Source organism: Medicago truncatula, chromosome 8 (genome assembly GCF_003473485.1).
Source record: "Medicago truncatula cultivar Jemalong A17 chromosome 8, MtrunA17r5.0-ANR, whole genome shotgun sequence".
Lineage (NCBI taxonomy): Eukaryota > Viridiplantae > Streptophyta > Magnoliopsida > Fabales > Fabaceae > Medicago > Medicago truncatula.
In genome coordinates, this window is record NC_053049.1 from 7,015,254 (window position 1) to 7,030,123 (window position 14,870).

Sequence of the window (14,870 nt, forward strand, 5' to 3'; positions counted from 1 at the left end):
AATGACATGCTAACAACTAACATTTTCTTTTTGAACGGGAAAATGATAATTTATTGAAAAAACGAGAGAAGTACAAATAGTACCTGACCCATAACCTGGGAGAAGTACAAGGGGTACTCACCCCAAAAGGAACCAACAACAACCTCCTAAAACAGCATACACAGAAGTAAAAACTCATCAGCAGCACAGAGAATAGTAATATTACAATACTATCTGTAAAAGATGTAAAGCTCTTTGTAGATCTGTGTGTCTATAATGAGATCACACACCTTGTAATTATAATGATTTTACAATTAGTGCATTGAATACTTCATTAGTAAGCACTAGCCTAGGAAGTTGAATACTCTAGGAGTAACAACAATCAATCTAGGAAGTTGTATAATTAAAGGAATATCTAAAGATTCTTAACTTTAACACTATCAAAGTAAAAACTCATTAGCGGCACAGAAAACATTCTTTATGACTAATCCTATGAAAACTGTAAGTATATAAATTTCATTTCCCATTAAAGAAAATGAGATACATGGACCTTCAGCCACAATTTCCATTTGTTGAATGAAATTGAGATATTGTGATATGTTTATTGGGCTGACCCCAAGCCCTCTCAACAACATTACTGGCATGTACCCTAATGTTGGTGTTCCTGATTCTGCTGTAACTTTAATTTTGAACTTCGGCTGATTTTTCACCCGGCTATTTAGATAGCGAGACAAACCTTGGTCACACATCAGATACACATGGTCTGATTTAATTTCTTGACTAGGCTTATTCAAGTATACTTGAATATTTTCAGCTTCACCGCCAACACTAATATTAAATCTCAAAATGAAACCCTCTGATTCAACTTGTGGAACAATAAAGCAAAATATGAAGGCCAATTGATCAGAGGAATGATTCACAAAAGAGAGATCAATAAACATGTAATTACGTGTTGTTCTATACACCAACCATTTTGGAACACTGCTTCCTGGATACACATATGTGCCTTGAGCATCATAATCATGATCACTGGATGTAGATATTTGCTTGTGTGCAAATTTCATCATGTTAATTTGTGCATTCAATTCTATTGCTTTAAGAGAATGCTCAACTAGTTTCACACAATTCCAGAAAGAAACCTTTGTCTTGTTTTCCTTTAACACTTGAAGAGCCCTTGAAGGGAAAGTTACATTCTCTAATGATACACAGCCGGTGGCATCTAGAGTTATCAACGATGAAGGAAGCTTTGGTAGACGTTGAAGCTTCCTACAATGTCGTAATTCTAGATGTCTCAGACTTGAAAGGCGCCTGATGCTTTTAGGCAAGTTCTCAATGAAACTGTGTGAAAGAAGCAACTTTTCAAGTTTGGTTTGAAGTCCTATTGATGATGACAGTTGTTTGATACCTGTGTGCTCTAAATTTAACAATACCATTTCCTTTGAGGTTACTGAGAACTCTTTTAGTTTAATGCAACCAGCAAGTGATAGATAACGAAGGGAGCTTAAATGAATGTTGCTTTTGAGGCTTGTGAGGGAAAAACATCCACCTAGATCCAATTTCTCAAGCTTGTTCAGAGAAAATACAGATGGGTGTATACTAGTCAGCCGTCCACACATGCGAAGATCAACTATTGCAAGATTTTTAGCCTTTGACAAGTTTGGAAGCTCCATCAGTTGTGAGGATAAACTCAATATTAGAAACTTCAAATTCACAACATCCTGGTAAGTACAAAGCATGCATCACCATAGATATCAAATTAAAAGTGGTTAAATTTTGGATATCTTAATTGAATTAGAATTTAGAAAGAAAATCTACTAATTTTACTTTTGATTCTTTTGTCTGTGTAAAAGAGTTTAACAGAGACATTCAATCATATTCTTTTGATTCTTTTGAATTAGAATTTAGAAAGCAAATCTACTAACCTTATCTTCATGCCAAAGTTTTTTGACTTGGCTGTTCTGCAAGTTCAACACAACAAGTTTCTCCCCATTAAACTTAGATGGTAAAGACTCTAAGGGGTAATATGCCCAACGAAGATATCTGAGTTCATCTGGCAAAGATTTAAGCCCTTGAGGAAGATTCAAGCTTCGAGGAATTTGGAAAAACACATAATATCCTTTAGTATAGATATCCAGATATTGTAGTTTGTTCATCTTAGCAAAGACCTTGGAATTTAACTGCAGATCCTTAATTATTGAAAAGTCGGTAGCTATACTTCGAATAGCCTCACTCCCCTACAGCAAGAAAATTAGCAGTAGAAAATTATCAAACATCACTGTGAGCAACTTTTCCTACAAAAATATTTAAATCGTAAAACTAGATTGAAATACAAATATAACTATATATTTAGATTTTTCATATACTATATATACATACCCTGTTATGTTTTAGTACTTGATAAGTGTCATAATCCACTAGTCGACTTTGATTTTCAGGATCATCAATGGATTCTTCGCGAACAAATTCCCAAGCTGTTTCTTGTATAATGGTGTGCATGGATACAACATTATCTGGAGAAATATTTATAAGTGCTTTATTTTTTAGACTTTCTAACTCAACACCCACCGGATAACCTAGATCTTTTGCTAACAATTTTATGTCGTCAACATTGAGATGCAATCCATCTATGAAACACGCAATGTCTAAAAACATCCTCTTCTCATGACGATTGAGATCATTGTAACTCAATCTAATAATTTCATGAAATTTTTTAATTGGAACTTTTTTAACCCTCTCTAATTGGTCTTCCCATTCTTTTTTATCTTTTCCACGCAGCTTACGACCTAAAATTTCAAGAATGAGTGGGATTCCTTTGGCATACTTGACCATCCTCTTGGACAACTCATAGTACTCTATTTGATATGTTTGATTTTGTTCAAAAGCATTCAAATTGAAAAGCCTAAGAGAGTCATCAAAGTTTAATGGCCTAACCTCATATATATCATTGGCAAAAACCCCTTTGCCAAGTACTTGCTTATCTACGGTTGTTATGATGATTCTACTACCTTTTCCAAACCAATCAAGTGTTCCAATTAAAATATCTAGTTGCTCTTGATCACTCACATCGTCAAGAACAACAAGAACCTTCATAGTTCGAAGCCTCACAAAATCGCGATAGGGCAATCTATGTGGCGTGTCAATTTTCAAATCTTGTTCCCCTAATAGAGTAGAAAAAAGCTTTTTCTTTAAATGTATTATTCCATGTCTTCTACATTCTTCTCTTACATTGGCCTTGAAGTAACAACCACTATACTCCGAACATAGCATGCTATATACTTCTTCTGCAATAGTTGTCTTTCCAATACCACTCATACCCCAAATTCCAATAGCACGAACATCTTGCGACTCTACTTGTAACAATGATTCTACACGTGAAATTTGTTTGCCAATTCCAATAAGTCCTTTTGAATTGACAAGATGCACATGATCCAACCTCTTCAAAACAAATTTTACTATTTCTTCAACAAGTTCGGCATCATTCCTATAGAATAAAATAAAAAATGAAGAGAACAATGTATCAAATTGAATTACATTTCTTTGGATGTAAAGCAAATATGAGAAAGGCCACTGTCCATAATTAACATATATTTAGTATTATCATTTAGATGTTTGTTTTTAAAACTTGAAACATGTTCGGTCATATATCAATAAATGTTTTTGGTCTTATACTTTCTCTAATCATGTTCTCAATAAAAACTCCCTATGAAATGATATATCAATCTCTATTTTATTTGAAAGACTCCCCCTACAATATGTATGTTGTCTTAAATACAATTCTCGTGATTCTTCAAAGCTTAAAACACTTCTCTGCAGTAGAGAATATTTCATTTGGAAATATTAAACATGCATTAAAACAAAACTTACAATCTTTTTGATGTATGAAACCCATTGATATTCGCGGATTTCTTCAAAGCAGATCTCCATCGTTGTACGACGGTCCAATTGTACTTTTGTTCATGTTCAACAAATGCATCTGCATAAGTTCCATTTTGATGCCTCACAATTGTGGGATCAACTTTGTAGAAAACAGGCAATAAAATGTTTCCATCTTTCTCTCTACAGTCAACAACTTTGACCAGCTCATCCAAACACCAAGATGAAGAAGCATAGTTTTGAGAGAATATGACTAATGAAATTGAAGATGTTTCAATTGCTTCAAAAAGTGACTGTGATATTTCATTTCCTTTTGTAAGCTTATAGTCTACAAAGTAAACAATTTTCTTTTGAGAAAAAGCTTTAATCAAATGAGGAAGAAAAACTTCACGGATATCTGGACCCCGAAAGCTAACAAAGACATCATACTTGTGAATTTGAGGAACAGAAGATTGAAACTTCAATGTATATGGAAAATTTGTGTCTGGTTTTGTGCTTGCGACTTCACCCTTAAATTTCCAGATAAACAAAAGACAAACAAAAAATGCACGATTAATGTGCATTGTGGATTTTCCTTTGTCTCTCTACTCTACATAAGATGGCCATAACAAAATACAATTAGTTAAAGAGAGAACTTAGAATTATAAAGAAATTAATGAAAATCAAATTACAACCACATTATTGCTTACATCAGTTTCCTTGAATGATTTCACCTATCGGGTGATTTGAATTGTATGCATTATGTATATGGACATAATATATAAAGACAAATATAAGATTTGACTATTATTTGACATTGGAAAATTTAACTACTCTTCGTTGCGTGTTCGTAGGAAATTTACTTAACTAACTAGTACAGATTACTAATGGAAAATATATTTATACAAAAGCAATATACTAATATAATATACTAAAATATAAAATGTTTAAAATCATTTTAAATTAACGGTAATTATGTGTTAATAATTTAGAGATTATATACAAGTTGAATTGCCACCTGGATAATTTTTTCATTTTATAATATTTATATCCCAGTAATTATACGATTATCTTGTTTTTTTTTAAGTAATATACTATTATCTTATTGATCTCAAACACATGATATAATTTAAGATAATACTATTATTTTCTTTTTTTTAACCAAAAATTATAAATCATGACCATCTACAACATATATATCCTAAAAGAATGTTATTCTTTTTTTTTTTAAACAAAAACGAACTTGTGGAGTTTCATTAACAAATTAAAGAGTCTATTAATTCACATATGAGTTGGATAAATTTGGGCTGTTGGATTTTATTAACTTTTTTCATGTTGTTGATTGAATAATATTATTTACATGACTTGACTAATATATCAATCACATACTCATTTCCAATAGTCTATACGCGTCCTTACGGAAAAAAACAAATGTATTAACTACTAACTAATCAAGATATATAGTTGTAAGGAATTGTTCCACTCAAGTATGGACAAAATATAATGAGAAAAGAAGCAACGGATTCACATGGAAGCTGAAATACCCAGAAAGAAAGAGTGAAAGAACAACTTCTAGAAATTATTTTAGGAAATATGGAGGAGCTCGAGAATCAAATTAAATTAATTAATTAACTCAATTATAGTTGAACTAAGAGATTAAAAAAAACCTAGTAACTAGACTTACACAATATAAATTTGAAGAAGTATGTAATTTAAGAATTCGAACCACGACTCCTGCATTGTAATGTCCATAAAACTATAAGTTGAATTACACTTATGCACAAAACACACTCATTTGTTACTTAATTCACATTTATGAGCATATACCACAATTTGGACTCCGAGGGGTATATTGAATAAACTAGAGCGTCTAAAATGATTGATAAATTTAATTTGGATACTTAAATCACATTTATGAAACATATACTAAGTTAAAAAAATCAATTACCATATTTTTATTAAGAAGCTGATCTAACTCACTAAATTAGCATCCGAAGAATCTCAAACATTGAGGATGCGCACACTTCAAGATTTGAAGCCAACATTACCATCAACTATCATAATTTAATACCACAATACTTATAGTAAATAAAAGATAAAAGAGGACATATTAAAGTAAACCAGTTATTACGCCAACTTCCGATAAAAGTTGAGATTGTGATGGTTATTTTAAAAAAGTTGTTATAGTATAGAATTTAATTAGTATTTTTACACGGACAAAGTATATTAATTAAACTCTATCTAAAAAATTTAACGGAATATCTTATGCAATTCAAACGCACAACTATGAGACACAATATGTGTCCGTATAAGTACCATTTATACAGAGACATGTTGTATTTGTGTCAAAAATATGTGTTCCAATAAGTAAAAAAAAGGGTATTTTAAAATATTTTTCCAATCCTAATCGAATACACAGTTTTCTTTTCAAATGTATACTCTGAACAATGCTGCTTTTCATATTTTTTCTTCTCATTATTCCTACATTGATAGTGATATATCTAACCTTATAAGTCAAGCGACACAGAATCCAACAGGATGATCTCATTTAGAATGAAAAGTGCACGTGTATTCTGAATGATTTAGCCCTTTATATAGTATTTTGGTTCGGCAGTTTATTATGGGTCGCACATTTAGTAGATACAAAAAGCTCGATGTATGCCATGGCGCTCTCTCAAACCTAATGTATTAATCTTTTGGGTTGAGCTCTCGTCATGGACATAAGTTGATTAGTCTTGTAACTGCCTGAGCCTAACCATAGGTCCTGAGGCTGATATGTGCGCCGTCTTGTTATCATGGTGCTTGAGGCCTTTTATTTCAGCCATCGTTTGGATTGTGTCTAGCTTATAGAACAATGATGACCAATGCTAACCAAATGACATGTAAAGAATAGCTTTATAGCAGTACAGACAATTATATATTCAAATGTATGTATACTGAATCATGCCTCTCTACAAATTTTGTAATGATGCAATACAAAGTACAAACAGGATCTACTATTCAAAGTATGGTTTCATGTTCCAAAAAACTTCGATCCCTCTTCCACTGAACACGTATTATTTGGAAAAACAGTTGCATCACCAAATTCCAATTGCTGTTTAAACATGTCATACTGTGAAGGGGTTACTAGGCTAACCCCAAACCCTCTTAACTGGACTGGCACATACGGTGATGTCGGTGTTCTTGATGCTACTCTAACCTGAATTTTGATCTTTGACTGATCATTGACTCGGCTAGCTAGGTAATGAGAGCATCTTGGATCATACACTAGATACACATGATCTGATTCAATTCCGTGACGTGGTCTGTCTAAATACATTTTGATACCTTCATCTTCACCATCACTGATTTTGAATTTCAAAGTCGAACCCTCTGATGAGATGGTTGGAATGACGAAGCCAAAAATGAAGCCCAACTTTGAGAAATAAGGAGCAGAAAAAAGATCAATAGTTATGTAATCATGTCTAGTTGTACTATATTCCAACCACTCTGGAATTTTGCTACCTGGATACACATACATGCCTTGATTGTGATCATGATCACGATCACGGTCCCATGTAATATGTTTGTGTGAAAAGTTCATCATGTTAATTTGAGCATTCAACTCAATAGCCTTGAGAGAAGGCTCATTTAATTTAAGGCAATTCCAGAAGGTAACCTTTTTCTTTTTTTCCTTCAGTTGTTCACTAGCAGTTGAACGGAACGCTACATTCTCTAGTGATACACAACCATCAGCATCTAGTGTTTCTAGTGATGGAGGAAGCTCTGGTAGAGTTTGAAGTTCACTGCAATGGTGCAAGTCCAGATGTCTCAGCCTTGTAAGATTCTTGATGCTTTTTGGCAAGCTTTCAATGTGAGTGTGTCCTAGATATAACTTTTCAAGTTTGGTTTGTAGTCCAATTGATGATGGTAATTCTTTGATACTAGTGAGTTCTAAATCTAACTCGTTTATATTCTCCGAGGTCACTGAGAATTCCTTCAGTGCTGTGCAGTTGTAGAGGGAGAGATAACTAAGGGAACTTAAATGAGTATTGCTTTGAAGGCTTTTCAGGGAACTGCATCCACTCAGATCCAATTTCTCAAGATTTTTGAGAGAGAAAACAGATGGATGGACACTAGTCAACCCTACACAAGATTGGAGGTCCAATACTGCAAGATTTGTGGCCTTTGAAAAGTCTGGTAGCTCCGTTAGAAGTGCGGATGAAGAGAGTATAAGGACATTCAAATTCACAATATCCTGTTACATTTATAACCAACCAAGACAAGAATTGTGAGTTGTGAGCCAATTCAATCTCAATTAAACTGATTACTAATGCTGGAATAGACATTGTTTTATTCTTTCAAAATATTATTTTTGCTTTTAATCCCCTTTTTTTGTCTTCCATTTCTAAATATGTATCAACTTTGGTCTTTATTTATAGCAAACTACGCCAGTCAGAGAGCATATAAAAATGCTATTGAATTTTGGTGGTAGAAATAATTGCTTTCAACCCTTCAAGCACATTTAACTTCCAACTAAAATTTGATATCTTTTACAGTCAAAGAGAGCATGTAAAAAAGCTACATGTATTTATATATAAAGGATCAAAATGTGATGATTTTTTAGGACCAAAACCAATTAGATCAAAAATATATTGCTTACCTTCGCTCCATGCCAAAGTTTTTTCAATCGGCTATAAGGCAGGTTCAATATAACAAGGTTTTCTGCAGAAAACTTGGATGGCAAGAATTCCAAAGGGTAATACTCCCAACGAAGATATCTCAGTTCATTAGGCAAGGATTCGAGCCCTTGAGGAAGAGACAAACTCCCTTCATTTTGAGACCCCTTTGTATAAATATCCAAAAATTTCAATTTGCTCATCTTGGCAAATGCTTGAGGGCTCAACTCCAGCTCCTTAATTTCAGATAGTCTGATGGCCATACTTCTGATGGCCTCACTTCCCTGCTAAATAGTAGAAAATTTTCAAACACCAATAATGTAAGAAACATTTCCAACAATAATCAAGTCTTGTACAAAAAGTATTTACCTTGTCATCTTTCAATACATGATAAATGTCATCAGGATCCAATAGTCGGCTTCGGTTTCCAGGTTCTTCAACAGATTCTTGGCGAACAATCTCCCTAGCTGTTTCTTGTATAATGTCATGCATTGATACAATGCTTTGTTGAGAAATAGTTACAAGAGCTTTATCTTTTAGCCTTTCCAATCTAGTGCTTACTGAATAATAACGATCTTTCAATAGAAGATTTATGAGTTCAAGTTTCAACTTCAATCCATCAAAAAAGCAGGCAATGTCTAAGAATATGATCTTTTCATAATAATCAAGATTAGTGTATATCAATCTAAAAACATCGTGGACATTTTCAATCTGCTCTATTTTAAGATTCCTTGATTGGCTTTCCCATATGGCTTTATCTTTCCCACGAAGAAGGTTAGCTAAAGCTTTAAGAACCAGTGGAACACCTGCGGTATAATCCACCATTTTCTTTGATAGCTTATAGTACTCCATTTCAAGATGCTTTTGTTTATTAAAGGCATGCAAGTTGAAAAGCTGAAAAGATTCAGCAGAGTCCAATGGCTCAACTTCATATATATCATCAACTTTTCCAGAAAGTACTTGTTTATCTCTAGCAGTTATGATGATTCTACTTCCTGGTCCTAACCAATCAACTGTTCCAACCAAAACTTCTAGTTGTTCCGCATCTTTGACATCATCAAGAACAATAAGAACCTTCATGCGGCTAAGCCTTTTCTTAACCAAAGGTGGTAATCCATTTATCATGTCATCTTTCAAATCTTCATCCTCTAATAGAGTGGATAAAAGCTTTTTTCTTAACCTCAAACTGTTTGTGCCATATCTTTCTGATTCTTCTCTTACATTAGCCATAAAACAACAAGTTTCATATTCAGAACGTAGTCTTCGAAATACTTCTTCAGCAATAGTTGTTTTACCAATACCTGGCATACCCCAAATTCCAAGAACACGGACATCTTCCGACTCTAAATGTAACATTGATTCTATAGGTGAAATTTGTTTCTCAATTCCTATAAGTCCTTTTGACTTACCTTGGTCCACTTGATTCAACTTCATCAACACACTTTGAAGTATTTCTTCAACAAGCTTAGCATCATCCCTGTACAACAAAGAAAAGATAAAATGTATAAGCTTCAATCAAATTATATTTATTTTAACACCTTACTTTGAATGTAAAATTACAAAGAAGAGTTTTTTAATATATTATTTATGAATTCATCCTTTCAAATATATTTAACTTTATTATTTATGACGAATCCCATTGTGGCACAAACGAAGGTTATAGATTTGATTACTCCTGAAACCAAAGCTTGGAAATCTTCTTCAATTTCTCAATACTTTAACGTGGTTGCTGCGAATAAAATTCTCCAGGTGCCTATGTTTAAGTATGTTTAGGAGGATGGAAGATGTTGGAAGGTTTTTTCATTTTTTAGATAAGCAGAAGACGTTGAAAGGCAGCAGAAAATGATCAATTCGCGGTTAAGAGTGCTTATCAGTTTTGTGTAAACCAGTTGATTAACACTAGCCATCTAAAAATGGAAGGAGATTGAGACAGAATTTGGAAATTCAAGGTGCCTCCTAAAGTTAAAATCTGATTTAGAGGATGTGTAGACTGAAGACACTGTCTACCTCATAGAGTAAGTCTTTGTGGAAGAGGTGTTGATTGCTAACCAAATTGTGTGCTCTATGAAGGTAATGTTGAATACAGTATGCATTTAATTTTCTACTTCCATTCGGCTGAGGATTGCTGGCAAACAGTTAATCTATGGGATACGATCCAGTACTGTGATCAGGCATTTAGAGGATGATGAGCAGAAAGACGTTTTTTATGGTTGTGTATCGTAGAAGATAACATAGTTGCTGGTTTTGTTGTGGAAATGTGGAGCATGCAGAAAAGAAGAAATTGCAAAGTTTGGAATGATGTACATGAATCTGCAGACCTTGTAGCTAGTTGCGGACAGCACCTGCTGCAAGACGGACAGAGTACACGTTATTCCACAGCAACAGATGCAGATTACAGAAGATGGGGTGTGTGATAAGTGGTTCAAGCCTTCGTCCAATCGTTTAAAATGCAATGTTGACGCACTTCTTCATATACTCTTAATTGTGTTGGAATTGTGATGGTTATTCGTGATCACGGGGGAGGTTTCTTGCTATGATGGAGTTGTTTTCACCCATATGTTCGATTGATGATGGTTTTTATGAATCGAATGATAGACTGAATTCGTTGATTGAACTAGAGTTTACATCTCATCTCATTTTTATATATAATTGATCATGTACATGTGCTATAAGCTATGGTGCAGTAACTAACAGCTAATTACTCAAATACATCAACTAAAACTGTTAACTTGCAGTGCAAGTAAAGCCTGTAACTAGTTGGTTAACTGCATTTGTTCATGATGCAATAATGGTGAAGCCCGTGGTCTCATGTCAGCTATGAGTTGAGAGTTTTCCTGTAGTGTTTTTTTTTTGCGGTATCCGGGGTTCGAACCCTAGACTCTACATATATTATTCAATGCCTCTGCTAACTGAGCTAAGCTCACGAGAACTTTCTTATTGTGTTTTAGTCGGTCATTATATATTTTGAAAAGTATTATAGGTCTGAATTAGGTGAGGTGCAACGTAGATTGGACCAAACATTTATACAACTAAAAAATATTTTGTTATTGGTGTTAATTATGTGTAATCTATCGGACATTTCTTTTTTAGGGATACATGACACATTTTTTTATTATAAACAAAAATTTAGATTAAGGAAGACATATATATTATATAACGTTGAAATCGTTATCTGCCAATAAAGTATTACTTGACTTTCAAAACCCATCAACAGATTGCTGCCAACTTCCCTAAAAACAAAATGATTGCTGGCAAGGTGATGCACATGGTAGGGTCAGAGGGAAATATTCTCAGCCGTATGCTATTTCTGTACGGTCAACCTTTTCATTTTTTGTTTAAGAAAGCAACTACTAACTATGGTAAAAAAAAACTATAAAGTATAAACAGAGTTAAGAGTTGAGTAATAAGAATGCAAGAGTTTGATCCCCACCATCACTATAATAAAATACTAAAAGTACTAGTGTAAGAGTTTGATAACTTTGGGTGGATTAGTCCATATAGAATTTTGATTTGACAATAAATAGACCATCAGATTAATCGGTCCTTAGATCAGATACCTGGTTAACAACAAATACTAACAATATTGATATGGATCGGTTAAAAAAATATAAACTCTCAATAAAATAGGTAGAACTTAGACCGGTCAAACAAACTTAGATCTCCATAATATAATCTCTCATAAATCACTAATAAGGTAGTTTAATAACAACTTAGATCGGTCAAACAAACAACATCCTTGTTTAGTTTCGATATTGTAGAACTTTGGAGAAGCAGAAAAAGAGATGAAGAGACACATTAACTTTTTTAATTTGTTCAATCATAAAATATGAATCAAATAGTGGAAAAATATTAAAAAAATATGGTAAAAGAACACTTACGAAAATTGTGATGAATCAAATCCAGAAATATTTGCAGATTGCTTCAAAGCAGATCTCCACCTTAGAACCTTGTAAGAACTATAATTTTGTTCATGTTGAGCAAAAGCATCTCTATAAATCCCATTTTGGTACCTTACAACTGTGGGCTCTACTTGGTAGAAAACTGGCATTAGAATCCTACCATATTTTTCTCTACACTCAACTATTTTCACAAGCTCCTCCATACACCAATATGAAGATGCAAAGTTTGGAGAGAATATAACCAATGAAATGAATGATTTTTCAATTGCTCTTTGAATTGCTGATAATTCATCTCCTGTTTTAAGCTTTTTGTCAGAAAAAACAACGATTCTCTTTCGCGACAAAGCTTCGAGGACATGGCTAAGGAAGTGTTTGCGAATGTCACTGCCTCTAAAGCTAACAAAGACATCATATTTTATCTGAGGAGCAGGGATAGAAGTAGAAGGAGAAAATATGACAGGACATGTAGAATAGTATTGGTTGTTTGGAATTGGAATTATGCTTGCAATTGCAACTACACCTTTTGGTTTTGAAATAAGCAAAAGTGTGACATAAACAAAAAATAAAGTTATGATTCTCATGGATTGAGGAGCACAAGAGTCAAGATATCTCCACAAAAACAAAAATCTTTGTTGATTGAGTATATATGTGGTTGCTATCTTATGACCATAATGTTTATACTCTTTTAATTCAACAAAAAAATAATAATCATACTCTTTTATAAAATATTATTCATTTGGACTTTTGATCCAACACATTATAGTTTTGAAGCTAATTTTGTCTCATTATTGAATTGAATATATGAATCAATGCTTTGGCAATCTTTACAAGATTTACTTTATTATTTGAGTGAATTATTCACACCTATTGTATGTAATGGGACAAAATATAAAATGACATTAGGTGTAACTGTTTAAGTTGTTTAGTTTTTTTTTCTTATATTTCTGACCATAATGTTTACCAGTCTCTTAGATTATATAAACATTCAATTAGTTGGGGATGAGAATGGTGGACTAAGTCTTTGCATTAATTTTGTCAAGAACAAGAAACTTAATTGGTCATTGGTCAATCACACTCTCTAAAAGTGTGTTTGGATGAAGCAATGTTTCGAGAAAATGTAAAGTTTTGAGGTAAATTTCATTGTTTGGATAATAATTTAAAGAATTTTCAAAACGATGAAAATTTAAGAAGTATTTTATTCAAGTTAAATTTAGAGAATTTCAAATGATACCTAAAAGTTAAGAATTTCAAAATTCTTCATTGTTATAAATTTTTAAAATTTTGCATTTTAGTCCTCAAATTTTCCAAAATTATCAAATTGACCTCAAAAATTGTAAATTGACCCCTCAAAATTTACAAAAAAAAATAAAATTTACAAATTGACCCCTAATTTCAATTTTTAAATGTGGCCCAAAAAATAAAATTTATAAAAGTTGCCCAAAAATGATGACAATGAATTTTTTTATTACTCTATCCAAACAAAAGTATTGAGAAATGAAAGCATTTCAATTTAATTACCTAGAATTTTAAATTCTTTAAAATTTCTCAATTACCTCATTTAAGGCTTTGTTTGGGAGGGGAAGAAAAAGCTTTGGGGGATGGGAAATATAGGGGGAAATTGTGAAATCATTTACATTTTTTAATTTTTTTCTAGAGAGTGATAAATTAATGCTTATGATTAATATATTTTTAATTTTAAAAATATTATAACAACATAGACTAAATTTGAAGAATTCATACAAACCATCCCAAATCCACCAAAACCTCTTCCAATACAATTTTTTAGTTCCCAAATAAGGAGGGTTTTATATTTTGGTTAATTAAGTTTTTAGTCCCTATAAATATTCACAACTTTGTTTTTAATCCCTATAAAATAAAATCACACTTTTTAGTCCTTATAAAATTTTCCATCAGCATTTTAGTCCCTATAAAATATTTCCATCAGTATTTTTAGTCCCTATAAAAAAAATCAAAATTTTTTGTCCCTAAAATACTTAAGGAAAATGTCACAGGGGACTAAAAAGTGTGATTTTATTTTGTAAGGACTAAAAACAAAACTGTGAATATCTATAGGGAGTAAAAACTTAATTAACCCTTTATATTTTGAAGCAAAATAAACCCCCCAAAGCCCTCTCCTCCCAATATCAAATATTTCTTCCACTTACTCTTTCCATTTTTTCCAAATCCTCCCCTTCCTTCCCCTTCAAACTCGTAAACAAAGTCTAAGTGTATTGTGCTTTATATATGTTTACTAAACATTATCTTTTTGTAAGCAAATTGTTGTTGTATATCTCTGAATTAAGATTAGGAAGTCTTATAGGTTGAGGCGAGCAAATCTAGGACTAGATTATTTTAGTGGTGTTGTTGTAATCATGATTTAATTATAGTTGAAAAATCATTTAGAAGTACAAGAGAATCGGATAAATATTGTATGTTGTTTCTTTCCCATATTTCTTGACTTTCCGCTACTAATTATCAAAGA

General features: G+C 32.6%; 1 protein-coding gene across 1 annotated transcript; it reads right to left on the reverse strand.

The window, feature by feature from the left end:
- Positions 1-231: 231 nt before the first annotated feature.
- Positions 232-13,045, reverse strand: LOC11419915 (uncharacterized). Its single transcript, XM_024772837.2, has 9 exons — positions 12,368-13,045; positions 8,859-9,966; positions 8,474-8,776; positions 6,848-8,068; positions 6,588-6,698; positions 3,844-4,436; positions 2,356-3,460; positions 1,902-2,213; positions 232-1,697 (listed from the first exon to the last, which is right to left on the reverse strand). Exons 1-9 carry the CDS (start codon positions 12,967-12,969, stop codon positions 420-422), a joined length of 6,633 nt encoding a protein of 2,210 aa, XP_024628605.1. The 5' UTR covers positions 12,970-13,045; the 3' UTR covers positions 232-419.
- Positions 13,046-14,870: the final 1,825 nt, after the last annotated feature.